General features: G+C 41.2%; 1 protein-coding gene across 1 annotated transcript in view; it reads left to right on the plus strand.

The window, feature by feature from the left end:
- Reln (reelin) overlaps positions 1-18,982 on the plus strand; it is a 493,244-nt gene that overhangs the window by 216,070 nt on the left and 258,192 nt on the right. Inside the window, exons 5-6 of the mRNA XM_023724314.1 lie at positions 12,701-12,733; positions 15,836-15,914. Coding sequence (XP_023580082.1) covers positions 12,701-12,733; positions 15,836-15,914 — 112 coding nt within the window. The remainder of the gene's footprint in view (positions 1-12,700; positions 12,734-15,835; positions 15,915-18,982) is intronic.

The following is an 18,982-nucleotide window of genomic DNA, read 5'->3' on the forward strand; positions in this document are numbered from 1 at the left end:
TGAATCAGAAAATTCCACTCTGCTTTCAGACATATCAATTTTCTTTAGTCAAATGGATTTTTATTCTGTGATTTTTATGATTATAAATATTAGAACATTTTTATAATTAAGTTTCTGAGTTCTAGCACAAGTAAATGTCTTTGCAGACTATGAAAATACATTGTGCTCAGTGGATTAAAGCACCTGCAAGCAGGCTGGGCGTGGTGACACGTGCCTGTAATCCCAGCTCATGGGAGGCTGTAAACAAGCAGATCCCTATGAGTCCGATCTAGTAATGAGGCCCTGAACACCCTGTAGACCATTCCCTAAAATACAAGGAAAAAAAAAAAAAGAAAGAAAATATATTGCTGAAAATATAGAACACTATGTAGCCGTGAATGATAATATCCTGAAAAACCTTTTAATGTCAGAAAAAGATATATCTAATTTTGTTAACATTTATTATTGCCTCAAAAACAAATTTCTTTTCAGTCTTGAATTTTTAAGTCTTTTCTGTTGTAAATAAATTGCTGCAGTTGGGTCATTTAGAATGAAAAAGTGAAAGAAATCAGCAGGGAAAAAATGTCAACCCCTGAAAAAAACCAGTTGCCTTGTATAGTAAGTAGATGACTGTGATTTTCGTGGCATAGATGACATGTCACTACAGATGCTGTACAGCCAAGGACCGGAAGGAAAGGGCTGAGCCCTCCGATGGCACCTAATCCTTCAAATCATATCAATTTAACCTAGATAGGGTAACAAACACTACCAACAAGGATGAGGGCTTCCCACTGTCAGGCAATCACAAGGACAGTTATTGGTGCTATAAACTATGTATTTATTTTGGCCCCACCTACTTTTAATTAAAACATGAATTATCTCTTCAAATAACATAATTTAAGCATGTAATGATGTTCTGTGGATTAGTTGAGGAATATCTAATATGTTTATTAGGAAGAAAATGACAGTCGCTATACACCACAGCACAGTGCCTTTCAATTATAACACAGTCCATAGAGTTGTTGATTTTAATTAATAAACAATTCAAACAAAGAAGATTTCGTTCTGTAGAGCTTGAGTAAAAGTGTTAGAAAGCACACACATGACGCCGTAGGCAGCCTGCAATCTTGATCCCTTCTCTGGAAGGCCATCTTTGAATTATATTCTGCACACACGCACCCAGCGTCTTCAAGACTTCTGCCCTAGTCCAATTTGGGCTCGACAGTTCTTGAGGAACCCTCAGTCCAGCATGCAAATGGCAGCTTGATGGATCACAAGGGAAGCTCACTGTGTCCGGACCCTTAAGAAAGGCACCCGAGGGAAGTAGCCCTGAATGGTCTTAGGGGTTTAAGAGCAAAGGCAAGGAGATTGCACCAGCCCCTCCTTCCTTGCCCGCCGACCCAGCTTTGATCACCCGCATCGCGGGTCTGGGAGCTGGCCAGTAGCCTGCTTCCTGGTTGCTCTGTTCTCCCTTTCTTGGTGCTAATCCAGAGCTGCAGTAGTAGCTTTCTAAAGTGAAAATGTCTTCAGTGTCTCCATTACAGGCAATAGCTTATTTTCAGAATAAAATTCCCACCCTTGTCATGCAAACGAAGAAGATACAGCTGGCTTCAGTTTGTGCCCCTTACCTTATTTCCGGTCATCTCATTTCTACCTGAAACTTCCCAAATGACCCTCATCCTGTCATCTGAGTGTTCTCTGCACCCTCCTTCTCGGAGTTTTCTTTGCCTGAGATGACCTTTTTATGTCTTTTTGTTCAGGCTGTCTGAAGCTTTCTGACTCTTAGGTATTACTTCCTCCTGCCAGCCCAGAGGGAGGCAGTGCTTCGCACACTGTGACTTGGACAGTGTCAGAGTTGTGCTTGTGTTCAGACATAATTCGAAGCGGGTGTGTCTGTCTTGACCATCCTGGTCCCTGAGAGGCCTCATCGGAGGAAGTGTTTGGCTGTGCTCAGCAGGTGTGCACCACGCCTCCCCCTCGGTAGCAGGGGCTGCTTCTCTGTCTCCTGAGGCTGAGCACAGGAAGCCAGTGAGCAGTCATTTACCTTTGGATTTCAGACTTTGCAAGGGCTTTGTGTGCGTGGCCTGGTCTCCCAGATGCTGGCACAGAGGACAAGGTCAGGAGTTACAAAATAAAGGGAGCTGGCAGGAGCCAAGGTTTAAGGAAGGCCAGTGGGTGGGAAAGAAAGAGCTTCAGTTGATCAAAGTGGTAAGAGGGTGAACGCCTCCATTTCTTCCTCAAATTTATCTGTCCCCATCCCATCCCCCATGGATATACATTGTTTGAATTATAAGAAAATAATGCAAATTTCACCAAAGAAGTAACATGCGAGGTTCTGCTTCTGAAGTGTTGGGAAAGCATCCTGCTGAAGCAGGTGGAGCACATCATCCTGCAGCAATTGTCACCTCTGTATCTTATTCCAAGGAGAGGAGAGAGACAGTAAATATGAGAGGTCACAAGCGCTCTAGGGAAATTCTATGCTACGACCCTCGACCCTCGTGGCTCCCCACGTGATGCTTGCCTGACTAATGCGCCCTCCTCTTTTTGTCATCATCTTTTGTCTAAATCTTCATTTTCCCTAAGTGGTAGGTTTTTGAAGGCAGAAATTATGATCATGACTTCATTTTCTGGTTTTCCTTCACCCATAGTCACAGTTGTCATAAAGCACACATTCAATAAATGCAAAAACTTCACTTAAATGTTTGATAGTTGAAAATTCACACCCCTTCCTGAAAAATTCTTTCTCCAAAAGCCTCTTTTGTTGCACAGTGGGACCCAGCATTGCCTCCAAAGCCCTGGTCTCAGGTTGGAAAATCCACACATTGCTATATTTAAAATCTGAAAATGATTCACAGATTTTCACTTAAAGTCTGTTGAACAGCCTAATGCTCTGAGATCACAGATCAGATTCGGGACTTATTATGTTTCCACCTTGTGTCTAAGGTTCTAAGTAACAGTAAGCAACCACTGGCTAAATTTCCCTACCATGAACCAAAGGTTTTGCACCTCTGGTCTGGGTCCAGCGCATGTGTTTGTGAGTGCGTAAGTAATATAGTGTTTTCCCAGTTGTCTTGAAAGTGGAAGATGCTTAGGTTTACTCACTATCAGTAGAAATGAAGGGAAATCATTCAGTATTTCATGCTTGCCAAGGTGCATTAAAAGGCTACTAGTGGCCAGGTGCTCTACCAGGTCGGAAACATGTTAGTAGCTAACAGCTGCATTTGGGGAGGGAAAGACAGACAGTAAATATGGCACACAATAGGTGAGTTCGTGTGGTACCATGCTAGTTAGAGGTAGCAAGTGCTACAGGAAAACATTTCTGAAAGTAGAGTAGGCTAAGGGCACACAGTGTTGAGGGACAAGGGGTAGGTCGCAATTTTAAATAGGGAGCCAGAAGGCCAGGAAAGAAGAGCAAGGGAAATTTCAAAATAAATTAAAAACTTAAAAAAAGCTAAGACAGTAAGTCACAAGAATTATTGAATGATCCAGAAAGAGCTGCAGACATTAAATATATCCCTCTGAATCTGGAAAATATGCTCTGTTGAAAATTTTAATATGAGTGTGGTGTGAATAGATTGAGGATGAGCAATAATATCTAAATGTGTGCTGTGATCATGGGCCTGTAGGTTCCTTATCTATGGACTAAGCAAAGAACACCAAGAAAACTAACAACAAAAACACACTACTAACAAGTGTCAGGAGGGCCAGCCAAATAACTTAACAGATTAAAGCGCCTGCTTAGGCAGACACAGCGGCGGGGGTTCCATCCTGCCCCCGGGGTGCATTGAGATAGCAATTGAGCTGGGTGTAGGGCTGGGGAGATAGCTCAGTAGAATAAGCACTTGCCTGGCAATCATCAAGGTCCTGAGTTCAATCCCTGGTACTGAAAAAAGAGACTGGGCATGGTGGCGTGTGCCTGTAATCCCAGCTCTTGGGAGGCTGTAAACAGGCGGATCATTATGAGTTCGATCTAGTAGTGAGACTCTGGAACACTCTATAGATCCTTCCCTAAAAATACAAATAAATAAATAAATAAATAAATAAGTGTCAGGGCTAGAATCTAAGTCTCTGGACTCACAACCCAGTGTTGATTCCATTATACCGAGTAGATTCTTGGTTGAGGGGATTAAGCCCAGAGCTTTTGTGCTGAGCTACATCCTCAGGTCTGTCATGAATTTTCATTTTGAGACAGGGTCTCACTCACCCTCTACGTTCCCCAGGTTGAACACAAACGCTCAGGCCTGTTTCGGGCTCCCAGAGCACTGGCGATATAGATCGCACAGCTGGTCTGTGTCCACTCCTGCCGCTCGCCTGAGCCTCAGTGACACCCCAGCTTCTGACCTGACCCTTGCCCCCAGACTCAGTACACATGGCTGAGATAAGGGAACAAAGACCCCAAGTCTTCCCTGGAAACTTCCAAAAGCTCCAAATCAAGACTCAAGTGCCCCAGGCCTCCTTGCGTGACCTACAGCAACCTTTCTTCCCAGGAGCTCATTGAAGTCCGTGCCTACGGGCTGTAGCTCATACATACAATTATAGCAAGTGAATTGTGGGAAAGGGCATGCAGCTGGCATGACTCAGCAGCCTGTCAATCATGCTGTCAGTCATGCTCTGGGAGACCCCGAATAGAAGGTCTCCCAAAGCAGGTGCAGCACTTAAACCCTTATACCTAGGCCCAGGGCTCTCCTGCTGAGTTCTCTAGGCCAGCAAAAGCCTTAGAACCTTTTCTTCTGTCATGAGACATCTAGTTCTTTGATCATCACACACAAGAACCTGGACACCTGTTCCAGGACCCCTTAACCCAACTGACAGTGGGGTTATAGGCCGGCACTGTTACACCTGGTTCCATTATGCCAAATGAATTCTTCAACTTACAAATTAAATCTAGAAAATCTTTAGGAACCACTGTCATGGTCAGAAGAGGTTCCAAAGGGGAAATGAAGAGCCGGGACCAGCCCTCCTACCTGGAGCAAAAGTTGCAGGTGCACTAGCTCTCATCACACACATGAAAAAAACTTTCAGAACTCATCAAAAAGAGCCATAAAAGATTAGACAAAACTTTAAAAGTCTACACTCAAAGAAATAGTGCAGCAGCCCTCAAGAGATGTGAGATGCTTCATAGTCTGATGCTAATATATGTCAGCGAGATCTGGGATAGATACCTGAATAACTTGTGGATCTATGAGGAGCCTGAAGGCCTTGGTCGTCTTATGCAGAGGAAGAGGTGGTGCTTCATTCCTGGTGAGATTCAGACTAACTCAGGGTCCATTCATAAGGAAGAAGATAGCCAGAGTCCATCTACAGGCAAAAGGGAATAGCCCAGGCTTATTGAGTCTTCCACGACCTTAAAAATTTTCTTTTGACTCGATTTGGAGCCCTTATAAATCCACACACTTAAGGCCAAAGGGCCCAGCATGAAGCTGCGCATCAGCTTGGCTACTTCTGGACCAAGGTTATGCACAAAATACAGTGGAGGACAGAGTAGAGAGAATAAAAGTATGGGAGAATAAAAGTGTATGTGTGTGTGTGTGTGTGTGTGTGTGTGCACTCATGTGCTCATTAGCCTGTGAACTTCTTGGCAAATCCTCTTCAAACACACACATTGATTATTTAGCAAGGCCAGATGGCGGGCTTAGCAGTCATGCCCTGTAGTGCCCCCAGAGGGCCATGCCATTTCTAAAGCACGCTGGAATTCTCTGTGGTTGGGTGGTTGGAAGGGGATGTGACCAAAGACAAATGTCTCCTGTCAGGAAGAAAAGGGTCAGGCTTATGTGTGGTATAGAAAACTCTGGCCGCTCCCTGCCAGGCTCCACGGTTTCCTGCTGCTTGTGGACCTCAACACGATGAGAGGTATAGAATGTGATGTCTTCTCTGTGGGCCACTAGGCTCTGCTAGAGGCCTCTAGACTTCCTTCAGACCCTCAAGTCATGCAGATATTTAAATCATTCCAGTTGAGGATTGGTGGAAATTTTCCTTAACTGGAAGTTGGAGGGAAGGGCAAAGTTGAATAGGCAAATCTACCAAGTTAATGGGTGCTTAGCTTACTGGGATCCTTTCAGTGCTTTGAGAGGACTGCTTAGGGCTGAGCCTACAGCTCAGTGGTGGGATGCTTGCCTAGGGTGTACAAGGGCCAGGTTTCATCCTAGAACCACAAATAAATACATATTTTTTTTAAAATAGGCCTTTGATACCCCAATATTGTATAAACTATTAGACAATATTAACAATATTGTCTATTGTTAATATAGACTATTAGACAATATAAACTATTAGACAATATCATACCAAACTTTCCCATGGCTAAGCCTTGCTGTTCAATAACTTGTCTTACGTCTGTGTAGTTACCTGAAATACAGCCTTTATTAAATCAATCTTGTTTCACTCCATAGAGTTTTACTGTTATCTCCTTTAATTGTTAAAGGCAAAAAATAACGTGCTTTGGCTAAAATTTACCAAGTGCTAAAGTTTTGCTTGTCAAAGACATCTGTTTTCCTCATGGCTGTTTTGCAGCTTGAATTTCAGTTTAGCAGTGACACTCCTATCCATGACATTGTCATTTATACCCAAAGAGAGCTAAATTAAGAGAATTTAGGGAAAACCAGCCAGGACATTCCAACCCCAATCTTGAATCAAGGTGTCACTAACTACCCAAGAAGGGAAGGAGCCAAAGCCCTCTTGGGACCATGGCAGGCAAAGAATGTCCCGTGTGATCCAGAAGACAGAGAAATCCAGGGGAAATGACAAAAGGCTGGCTCATATGGCTGTAGTAAAATTTCTTGCTGCTGGCTTTGGGTGGGTCTAGCTACCTTTTTAATTTCCTGAAGAAGGGTGTTTTGGACGGATGCTGTTTATTCCAAGGTGATTGAACATAGATTTAAACAGCCTTCTCTTCAATTCTGAGGCTATATACATTGGCCCCTGACAGCTTTATCTAGTCCAAAGTCAAAACACTAAGATTTATGTGTGAGAAGAATTTGACATTGAGTTCTTTTGAATGCCCATAAAAGTACACCTTCCACTCATACTGCTATATAATCTGCTTCATTCCCTCATATTTTTAAGGGTAGAACTTAGATTTCTATCTTTATAATTCTTCTGGGGGTTAGTAAGACTTATTAACACACATAAATCATGATCCTGTTTTATTTCTGATATATTATTTCATGCTGCCTATTAATCTAGCCTTATTCTTATTGTACTCCCTGTGAAGATCCAGTTGTCTCATATAGTAATGATACAGATTTTCATAGCAGAGCTTTTAAAACTTGAAATTTATAAATACTCATTAGCACCTATTGGGGTGTGTCCCCAGTGAGCATATGTGGGACACCCTTAGACCCGTGGGAGGTGTAACAATAAAAGGTGGGCTCATGTCCTGTTCTTAACTAGCTTTTCATATTGATGTAGTAGTCTGCACTGAGAAGAGGAGGACCAAAAAATGTAGGCAGAGGAGTGTACCCTTGGGGAGCAGCATTCCTCCTGTCTCCCTGAGGCCCTGCTCCCACGGTTTTGACTTCTGTCTCTTACTCTTCACAGTCCCCTTCCCCCAGTGCTCCCTGCTGACACCATCACTACTCGGAACAAGAAGGGGAGAATCCAGCACTGACAGCATGGGCCCCCCGGCCCTGTTTCTCCCGCACACCCCAGCATATTCCTGGGCTTCCCTCCCTTCCTGGTCCAGTCATGTGGCCTCCACAGCCCACACACTATGGAAACGACCTGTCCAAAGGACCCAAGCTCAGCCGGCTGGACTTCCCTGCTCTCTTGGTTTCCTTATTCGGGTTCCTCTTCTCTGCACAGGCACCCCTGGGGGCACTCTTGCACCTCTTTGTCGCTGCATGTGGTCGCCAGTAATCTTACACCAGTGCTGTCATTGCCCTGCCTCAGTCTATCATGCGGTGCTCAGTGTGCAAGCAGTTGAGAGTCAGAGGTCTGCAGCTCTCCCTCTTGGTCTGAATTTCTGCTCTGGCATTTTTCTGGCTGGGCAATCATTCTAAACTTAATTCTCTCATCTCTCACTTAGAGAAACTTATAATACTGACCTTTTGGACATTTCATACTGTTCCCAAGAGCCAGGCCCAATATTCTGTGTCCAGAAGAACACAGTAAAGTTTTAAGGATTACATGCCATAATGAAATGGATAACTTAGTGACCAGCACAGAAATGCTCTAAGTGTTAGCTCTCGCCATTGTTAAGGAGCACTTCCATTTAGATGCCATTCTGCCACCTTGAACTCAGTATTATCTAAACTGAACCTGACTTCCCTTCAAATCTGCAACCCTTGTACCGCAGCTCTGGTTAGTGGCTTGTGATCAGCCCAGATGCTAAAATGGAAACCTTGATAAAATGTTTTGTTCATCTTTTTTCTGCCTTCCTTGTATGTAGAAAAATTAATTTTTGATATCTTTTGTCATGCCTACTGCTTTCCTCATCCTCCCTTCCCCTGCCCTCCCCTCCCCAGCCCTCCCCACCCCGCCCTTCCTCTTTCTTCCCTCCTCTATCTCCAGGCTTTCCACACATCCAGGTCCATCGCACCTCTTAAACACTCATTTTGTTACTTCTAGCATGAAATCCTTTCACCATCTCTAGTTGCTTCCAGCTTCCTCTGACGTTCAAGACCTTCTCTGGACTGTCCCTTCCCCTCTCTAACCTCCTCCTCTTCTTCTGCCTTCTTGTCTTTCTCTTTTTGCCTGAGTATTATTTAAAAGTCCTGGGTGCTAAGTCTTTAGATTAACTTGTAGCCGTCCTTCCTGCCAATTTCCCATTCTACGACCTACATTTCTTGTAATTCTCAGAAGTCAATTATTTTTAAAATATTGCACAGTAGTATTATTTTTAAAAATAAAACTCAGTAATAATTCAAATGGTATTCTGTTTTATATTCTAGTTTTCCACTTATATTTTTGTTCATATTTGTAGATAATTTTTTAAATATGTAGGTGTGGCCCCAGGAGAGGTAGGGACATGGATGTGGCAAGACAATGAGTCACAAGAGCTAGCACTGAAGTCCCATCACAGACAGCTCAAAGTAGAATAAATCTACATAAAAAAGTTCTGTCCCCCAATTGTAAGTTATGAAACTATATTTTTGTTTTATCCCATTTATTTCAGAGCATAAAAGATGATGAGTTGTTAAGAAACACAAATCAAATCAAGGTGGGAAATGAGATAATAGGATGAGAAAAATAATTGCTAATTTCGCTGAATCTGTGTATAATTTAACTATCTTTAAACATTAGGTAATCTTTTATACTGCTCATAAGTATATTCTTGAATACAGGAAGGACTGTTTTCACTCTAAATTTATAACATTTTTGGAAGCTTAATTATCATACTTGAAGGTCAAACAGTGTTTTATTGCAATAAAATACAAAAAGTAATAAAGAAATTATTCCTGGGGAGATGAAAGTCTAGGTTCATAGCTCATTAAATACTAACTTCACAGACCATGTCTAATTTGTCATATTTAGCTTTGGAAATTTAATACATTTGAATTTCAGATTAGGTGAAGAGCTACCTGAGGCAAGACTACCTAGGGCCTTTGAATTGCAAAGCTGTTCAGGAGGTGGAGCTCCTGTAGCCTAGTACCTGTATTTGTAAGATTTACCTGTCATCACATATATATTTGCTTGCCTGACTCAAAAGCTTTTGTTAAAAGTTATCAATAATATGAACACAAAGCTCATTAACCATTCCCCTAATTTGATTTTAAGGACCTTTTCCCTTTTCTGCCCAGCGTAATTAAATCTCTACCACTTGCTTTGAGCAATTTGCTCGACAGGTTGGCTGAAATGATCACCATTAACGAATCCTGAAGTCACATGATTACCTAAGTTTCTTTCTTTTTATAATTTTATTGAGAAACAAATAGCAATGAAACAGTTTCAAAACTGATCAGTAGGCCAGTTTCAATAATTAATGCATTGCATATTGTTGTCTTCTTAGTGATTATTCATAGTTACCTAAAAGTTTCTAAACTAAATCAGTTGAAAGGAAGACACTGGTCAAGAGAATAACCTCTGAGGAAATCAAATACAACTTCATTTTTTGTAATGTGTCCATGCTGGGTGCTGCGACTTCCTGAGATTGCGATGGGCTCAGCTTTGGAAAGAACACAGATTTCACTTTCCTTAATACCTAACGTCACCTCTGAGTGACTGGTGTTCTACCATGACTTCTAAACCATTTTATGTGACAGCAGTTGCCTAAATGATACCCAGTACTGATTGCTTTCCTGGGTCTAGTTTAACACTGTGCAATAGAAGTATAAATAAGGCTCATGTGTAATTTTAAATGTCACAGTAGCCACATATAGACAAAATAAATAAATGACATGAACTTGCTTATATGTTTAATACAAAATTATAAAATATTAAACATTTTAATATAACATAGGCAGTATAAAGTTGTTAATGAGATATTTTACACTTTATTTTTATCAAGACTGCAAAATCTAGGATGTATTTTAAACTTAAGAGAGCATCTTTCCCTGAAACCACATGCCATGCCGGGCCCTTCCCCCTCCCCTTGCACACTGAGCCCGTGATGGAGTCTGGGCCTGGTAACACTTGCCTATAATCCCAGCAGTAGGGAAGCTGAAAATAGAAGGATCACTATGAGTCTGAGCTCTGTAGTGAGACCCTGCACACACACATAAAAAAAATCTTGTCAGCACACAAAAAATAAAAATAAAATTATTCAGGATTATATTTTTAAAAAGTGCATCTTGACCAGCTGTGATGGCACATGCCTATAATCCCAGCTCTCGGGAGACTAAGGCAAGACATCACTACTTGAGGCCAGCCTGAACTACATAGCAAAATGTTCCTTAAAAAAACAAAAAGGAAAAAAAAAGTGCTTCTTAAGTATTGCAACACTTGATATAGTGTAAGATTTCATAAAATTTAGAGTCAAAAATAGCTTTATATACTACCTGTTCCTTTACTTACTTGAGTATCTTCTGATAACTAAATTGAGTACCAAAACTAGTTTTCCTTTAATATCCTCATTCAACTTGACCAAACTGATTCACAGTTTAGAAGAGCTGATATAACTTTGATGCCAAGTTTCAAAACTATATCTGTCCAAGTGCATCCATTTTTTCTTGCATCAGCCTAGCGTGATGAACATGTAATTCTCAAAGGTGTTGCCTAAATTGAAAAGCAACTCCAGAATATTTAATATAAATAAGGAGTTCTTCAATTTTTGTAGCTTCCTTCAAACAATGTAGACAATCCTAGAATCTCCTAAGGATTCTAAGCATGGATTCATGTTAAGAAAATGTATAATATCATGCATTTGAGTTTTTAAAATTTCAGTATCAACATAGCTATCTTGCAAATAAACTCTTGTTTTTCTGGACGCTTCCAGATCAGCTTGTTCACGTGCAGCATGATATTGGTGAGAAAACACACATCACTGTGCTCTGTTTTTGCCTTTGATTGCTGGGTAGCTGGCAACTGTGCCTTCTGTTTCAAGAAAATCTTCATCTAGAATGAGCAATTCAGTGAATTTTTGCAAATTCCTAGAACATCAATAAGTATTGGCAGAATACACAAGATCTTTAAATTTATTGCCTCTTAATTTTTTCAGAAGTTCCATAAACTGGTGATTTTTTCAGAGCATTTGCACGTATATGCGAAAGGTTGGACAGATGTGTTATTGATGATGCTTTCCATAGAATCTGCCTCAAACCACTGAACACTGGCATTTCTAACGTGTATATTATCATGGAACAAGAAGACGCACCTTAGTACCTTGTTTTATAATGCTAAATAAGTCTGGACTTTTAATCTAGTATAACTGAACTATCTCCTGTCATAATAGAAACTATGCTTTATTCGTTGACACTTAAAATATTTTGAAATAAGTATGTCATGAATTTTATTTTCAGGTAGTAAATTAATGTTTCTTCATAGGTTTGGAAAACCTTAGAGAAAAAGATCAGTAAAGTTTTCACTGGGCAGTGACCTGACCTCCATGCTCTCCAGAGTGCCCTTTCTTCAAATACATGTTCCCGTGTGCCCTCCTCTGCTCTTTGGGGCCAAAGAGTCCCAAAAGGCCATCCTCTCTTGTTGTTTATGCCTTTCCACCTTGGAAAGAAGCACTTTGTTCCTCCCTTGCCTCTGCCTGTCTTCCTCCTACTGGTCTTTCAAAACTCAGCAGAGAATCCATCTTTCTGGAAGCTTCTCTTGATTCTCTTCTGCCCCAGTCAGCCTGGTTAACACCTCCCCACCCATGCCCTGCACCCTGACACCCTCTGAGCTGTCCCAATGCTTACGGCCCTCTATCACAATTGCTCCCACCCAACATGGAGCTCTGGGAGTGCTGGGATGGTGATTTTGGTTTCCATTTCCCTAATGTCCAGCACAGCTCCGGGCATGTGTGGGTGCTCGAAAGGTCGGGCACTTCTACCAACCATGAGGTCGTGTTTCTACTGTGTGCTTGAAAGGATACCAAATAAGCCAATATGGTAGCGACCTCTGTGCAAGAAGCTCTACACAGGTAAAGGCATAACTTTAAAATACAATTACTAAATAAAGAGTAGACCATCTTATTTTAGGGTGTTTATCAATATCTTATTGCTATTCCTAGACCAAGTCTCCAAAATTTGTATTTATTTAATGTGATCTGGGCTGTGCAACTGTATTTGTGCCTGTTTAGCACTGACTTCGGCTGTTCTTGTTAACCAAGCATCTTTCTTTTCCTCTCTTGATCCAGCGCCAACAGAGGCCACCTCACACCCACACCTAGGTAAGTTCAAGGCTCTTCCTTTCATTCTTTTTTTTTAATGATTTTATTGAGAAACAAATAGCAATGAAACAGTTTCAAAACCGATTAGTAGGACAGTTTCAATAATTAATACATTGCATATTGTTGTCTTCTTAGTGGTTATTCACAGGACAAGATGCAGACATGATATCCTGTCCATAGACACTATTAGAACAAATCTTTCTTCTCACTGAATTAAGAGAAAGGAGCTGTATATCTATCCTATGTTTTTAATTTTATTTATTTATTTATTTATTTATTTATTTATTTATTCTGTGTGTGTGATCAGCTCAGCCCACCAGGGGGCGGGGCTGGCTGGCATGTGGTGCTGGGGGATTGAACCACGGTCCCTGTGCTTTGCTTGGCTTAGCTTGTTCTAAGTAGGTGCTTTAGACCACTGAGCCATCTCACCAGCCCAAAGCAGTAGAATTTTTCTTTTTTTCTTTCAATGTTTTTTTTTTTTTTTTTTTTTTTTTTTTTTTGTTTTTTTGGTGGAACTGGGGATTGAACTCAGAGTCTTGCGCTTGGCCAGGGAAGTGCTTATTCCACTGAGCCATCTCCCCAGCCTCCTATTTTGAATATACAGATGCAAAATGGTCCTTCATTTGTATCCCCCCTTGTTTTTTGTTTAGTTTTGTCAGAGATGGGTATCTTGACCTTCTTGTTTGCTCTCCTGGCTGTGTGTGCAGGAGTTACAGAGGTGTGCAGATTCTCAGCCATCTCACATTCACTGGCCACCACTGTAGCAAGTCTCAGGTCCAGACTGGGCTTGAACACAGAACTGAGTCAATTCATGTGTTCTTCTGTCATCTGGTCACTCATGTAGGGACTTTCACACCTGCCAGAACCTTCACTCCAGGGCTCCTGTTGAGTGTCACCTTTTGGCTGAGTGTGTGAATGATGGGTTTTCCCAAGTGGTCCTGTGATCACAAACACTATGGCACAGGGCCAGGGTTTGTGCATCGTAAATGTGGAAGAATGGGGAATCCTTTCAGATTTGAGATTTCTTCTCAAATTAGTAGTGAAAAACAAAACAATTTGATCTTTTCTTCAAAACTTTAAAGGAGACTGCTTAAGTGGCTGCTGCTCTTTTTCAGTGTCTTACACTTAGCAGCTCAAGTTCTCAAGGCAAGGTTGTGTAGCGGTTCAACCCACAGCTCCTGGAGCTGAGCTGCCTGAGTCTTTCCCTCCCTCCCTACCTACCAGCCCTGGGACATTGGTATGCCTCAGTTCCCTCATCTGTGAAATGGAATTGATAACAGCCGCTCCTCCCAGGACTGACAGGATTAATTGAAGTCGTAAAGCATATGATGAATGATATGGCAGTGTTTGGCAATAAATAAATTCAGGAACAAATACCCATTAAGGCTGATCTATAGCTTTTGTACAAAAGTCTCTAGAAAACAAGTGATCCTGAAGAATTAAGTTCCTTATTTGTATCAATAAGAATTTATTGGAAAAACAATGTTGTATGCTATGCAATTTAGTAAGAGTGAAAAGAAGTCATTCTCACTAGTTCCTGCCTTTCAGTCTCACTGAGGGGTTTCCAGACAGGTCAGTTATTTGTCTCTTGGGGTTTTCCTTTCAACCTATAAACCCAATTAATTTATCTTTCTCTCTGGAAAATCTGCCTTGAGAAGCTCAACTTTTATGTCATGCTACAGCTTGGGGCTGTTCTGCATTGGCAGATGCAATTGCCGCTTAGAAGGAGGCCTCCTGGCAGCCAGGCCGGCTGGTGACCCGCAGTGGCGCAGCTGAGCCTGGCCAGGCTGGGAATCTGAGAGCACCATACCCCGTGGGCGTTTCAGACCCATGTCTCATCGCTGGGAGGAATCATTAAATCCATCCCAAGCACAGAGTGCACCCCGATCTCCCCAGTGTCCAGCCTCACGCTCCTCTTCTTGTGCCTGAGGCTCTCTGTACTTGGGATTCACTGTTGTCCATAACTTCATTATGTGCTCGCCTGCTGGCAGACTGGTAGAAGGGGGCTAGGCGGGGCTGTCGCCAAAGAGAATGGGGAAGTGTGCTTCCTGATTTGGGAAGCGATTTTAATTACCCGGTAAGCTCAGAGAACTAGTTTTGAGCGATCATCCCAAAACTATAAAATATCATTTTTGGAAATATTTTTCATTGTTGTCAGTCAGGGGATAATGCTTTTAATTTTTCCAGAAGGCATTTGATAACTCCATCAAAGGAAATTATAAAGACCCAGAGAGTTCACATTGTAGTTGAAATAAACCTGAGCAAGTCATCTCGATCAGATGACAGTGTTTTTAAATCACTAATTTTTCATACCTTGAGCAAACTTACACTGTGGCTGCTGTAAAATGTATTTTCTTTGCCCACCCATTTTCACTGGAAATATACGCTTTACACTTAATGAAAAACTCCCTGATCTTGGCATGCTTGAAGCTCTGCTGAAGTTTAAAAATGGGTACTTAGCACCACTCAAGGATAGTGGTGATATATTTAAGCCCATTGATGGCTCCTGGCATTCCTCCCGGTTTTTAAATCAAGTTTACTTAGGAATTTTACTTATTCATACGGATAGTTTCTCCTATGCAGTCAAAGCACAGGAAATGAAAAAATGAATGAATAGAGGGGATGGGAAAGTGAGCTAGAACAAAGGGGGGTAGTCGGGAAGAGAAGGGAAAACGGGGCAGCACAGAGCAGCAGCCTCGCCCAAGTGCGGCCAGAATGCTCCATGGCCTTGCTTGCTTTGAAGTGAGATGGAGCCTGAATCAGCCTGACACGCCCTTTGCAGAGTGTGTGTCAATACACGAGTGACAAGTTCCCGCGGACTTTTACACTGTTTGCTGCCACCCTTGTCCTCCCTGCCTCTCCCACCCCTGACACTTGGTAGGCTTTTCCCCAGGGACTCAGGGCCTCAAGTTTCACCCCAACTAAACAACTAAGCCTTCACCCCAACCCACTGTAGGAACAGAGCAAATACAATCAACCGCTCATTTAAAATTCATTGTTTGGTTTTAAATGCTGTTCATTAGGCCTCAGAAGTACTAAACTTTTGTTTAGTTAAATTTATGGTTGCAGTGTAATTCTTTTCTAAATATTTTCCTTTTTTAGCTGAAATACATACTGACAGCATTATCCTACGAGATGACTTTGACTCCTACGACCAACTGGAATTAAATCCAAATATATGGTAAGTGGCAAGAATATACCTCATTTTGGTTTATTTCGTGCAAAAAAAAAAAAATGCTGACTGCACTCTTAAGAAGTAGTTACTTAAAATTAGATTTCTCACGAATGCTAAAGTATCAGAATCTTTCAACTGCAGTATGGACTTAATGAAGACTGTGCCCAGTGCTTATTTCTTTATTGCCTCAAGGACTGGATCTGGGTGCTCCTCGAAGCCGTGGGTGCGGTTAGAGTATTTTTTAGTTTTACAAAAACATTTATTTAGAAAACAGTATGCTACAATGCTTTTGATAATTATGCTGATGCCAAATGAAAGGATTTCTTTTGCTCAAGATGACAAATGATTGGAATCATATTTCCAAATAATTCCTAAGTTATTAGATCACCTCGATGCCGGTCTTTTCTCAGAAGACTGTTTAAGTGCAAGCTCCGTAGGATTTTTGAGGGCAAGGAAATAATGAACTCAGACTTGTTCATCAATAACTATTGCATCTAGCGATTACTGCGTGAATTTGTTGGCAATGTGTTGTATTTTTGCTGACTTTGAAGGAGTAGGCCTGTCAATCCCCAGCTGCAATCAATCTGTCTAATTTAGAAAACTCTCCGAATTGGGGTTTTCTGTGACATTATATGCCATTGTATGGATGAGGAAGAGTTGAAGAAACTCCAGATTTTCCAATGACAATGAGGATCTAAACAGTATTCAGCACTAGAAAGAAAATAACCATTTCACCCTCCAGCATCAGCCTCTGATATTCATTCCTGTTTTTCTTTCATTTGCACTGTTTTAATTAGCAGTAATTATATATAGAGAAAAAATTTTTAATGGTTACAGTTCTCCCAACTAGCTTGTAGTTTAACAGAGAAGACCCTAAAATATATCTTTAAAAACTTGTGATCTAGGACAGATGAAATGCACTGGTGAGGTACGAATAGTATGCTCTGAAATTCCAAAAATAGGAACCATGACCCTGGTGGGAGTTTCTTAGAAGAAATAGTCATGAACTGAGAGTTGAAGATGACCTATAGATGGACTGTTAGGGCTTCAGCACTGGACAACAAACTTTTATATCTTCTCTAGAAAAAAACATAGGTTTAGATAATATAAATATAGAACAAAATATTATTAGACTATACAGAGTCATAAAGTCTCATAATTTATATACCACTTAAGGAAATCATCTATCAACTGGCCTCTGACTAAGATACATCCTAAATATAAATTTATTAAAATAAATAGAATTTTTTATTGAGAAAAAAATAACTTTCCTAAGAGCCACTTTACCTGGGGAAAAAAATCTCTACTTCTCTTGACACTTGGCATTTTTTATCCCACTAATATAGATGTTATCAAATGATTTGTTTCTTTCAAGGCAAGTTCTGTTCTGTCAAGCTAATTCATGGTCTTCAATGAGTTTTCTTGACAAATACGAAATGTGACTTTTATGTGGTTCAAATTCCGTTGCTTTTAAATCAATAAAAATGATTGATTCTCCTTCACCCATTTTCATGACTGATCTAATATGTGCTTTCTTGGCCAAAATTATGGATTTTGTGTCTCTTTAACTTAAACTATGGTTTTCCCTATTTCTGTAGAAAATCTCTTTTTAACCTTTAAAAGTCAATTTCTTCTGTCTTCTATCAAATATGCTTCAGAAAGTAATTTTACTTTATTCCTTATAATTCATAATCTCCTTTGCTTAGTCTTATAAAATTAAATGAAGGAAAGAAAGACAGAAACAACGGATACTCATTAATGGAGAGACGACTGTTAGAACCACGCAGGTGGAGGCTGGGATCAGGCTGGGCTCCGTTCACTCAACAAACCCCTAGCTAAGCGCCCTCAGAAAGGCGAGGAGTCACTTCCCCTTGCTCAGCTCTCCTTCCTCCTGTACCAGATGCGGGGAGGATGCACCTCCGGTCCCCGACACCCAGGCCTCCTCCTGGATTATCTGCCCCAGTCCTGGGGACTAATCCAAGCAGACAGCCTTTGTCCCTCCTAGCCACTCCTTCTGGACACTTGCTCTGCTCGGTGCCCTTGGTGAGGGCGTGGGAACTGCTCTGGGTTCCTGGCCCTGGCCCGTGGCCATCTCTTCCATGCTGGGCAGCGGTGGTCCTTCTGCCTCCCAGGTCAGTACAGAGTGTTTCCTCTCTTTCCACTTCTGATTTCTCCCCTGGTTCTCTATAGGGATGCATCCATTTTCTGTCACTCTCCTGTCCTCTCTGAAGAGAACAACCAAAATGGTACCAATCTAGTTGTAGCTCAGACTTGAGGAGAAGGCTGTCTCCACATGACTTTGCTCTGGACTGGTGCACACACAGGTCAACATCTGGAGTCCAACACTGTCCCAGCCAATTCCATTGTGCCATAGAACCTGAGGGGGCAGGAAAGAGTGGGGATGGAACAGCAGCAATTTCTTAGAGATGCTGACAGTTCCCAACAGTAGTCTGTGCCATAAGTTCTTGTCTTAGTCACATAGCAAAAACCCTCTGATTCCTTCCTCCAACAATTGAGGAGAAAAATCTCATAGTTAAATTTGAAGAATGTTACAAGCCATAAGCATGCTTTACCTCATCAATATGTCATTTAAACAACTACTGCTTTAAGCGCTTCCCTAGCAAGTGCAAGGGTCTGAGTTCAATCCCCGGTTCTGCCAAAAAAAATAAATAAATAAAAAAAATAAACAACTACTGCTTGCACACTAACTACACTTTCAGAATTGCCTTTAATGAACTGCACCATCTCAGGAAACTCTACCTTTCTGGGGTGATGATTCCATAATGTGGGTTACTAAGTCATGTGCACTTGTCATAACTTGAGATGTGTGTATTTCTTTGTGTATAATACAGTAAAATTTGCTTTAAGTACACACTTTATGAGTTATATTAAAAAACAAGAAATATGAAATGAAATATTTCTGATTTGTAATTTGAAAGAGAGAAAAGGAAAGGAAAGGAGGGAAGGAACAAGAGGAAAAAGTAAATGAATTTTTTTAAAACGATTAAGTTTTATTAAGAAGAGTATTCACCCTCCAGGCAATTCCAAATTGTTTTGCTTAAGTTATCCCTTTC

The sequence above is a fragment of the Octodon degus genome, unplaced genomic scaffold, assembly GCF_000260255.1.
Source record: "Octodon degus isolate 3935 unplaced genomic scaffold, OctDeg1.0 scaffold00108, whole genome shotgun sequence".
NCBI lineage: Eukaryota > Metazoa > Chordata > Mammalia > Rodentia > Octodontidae > Octodon > Octodon degus.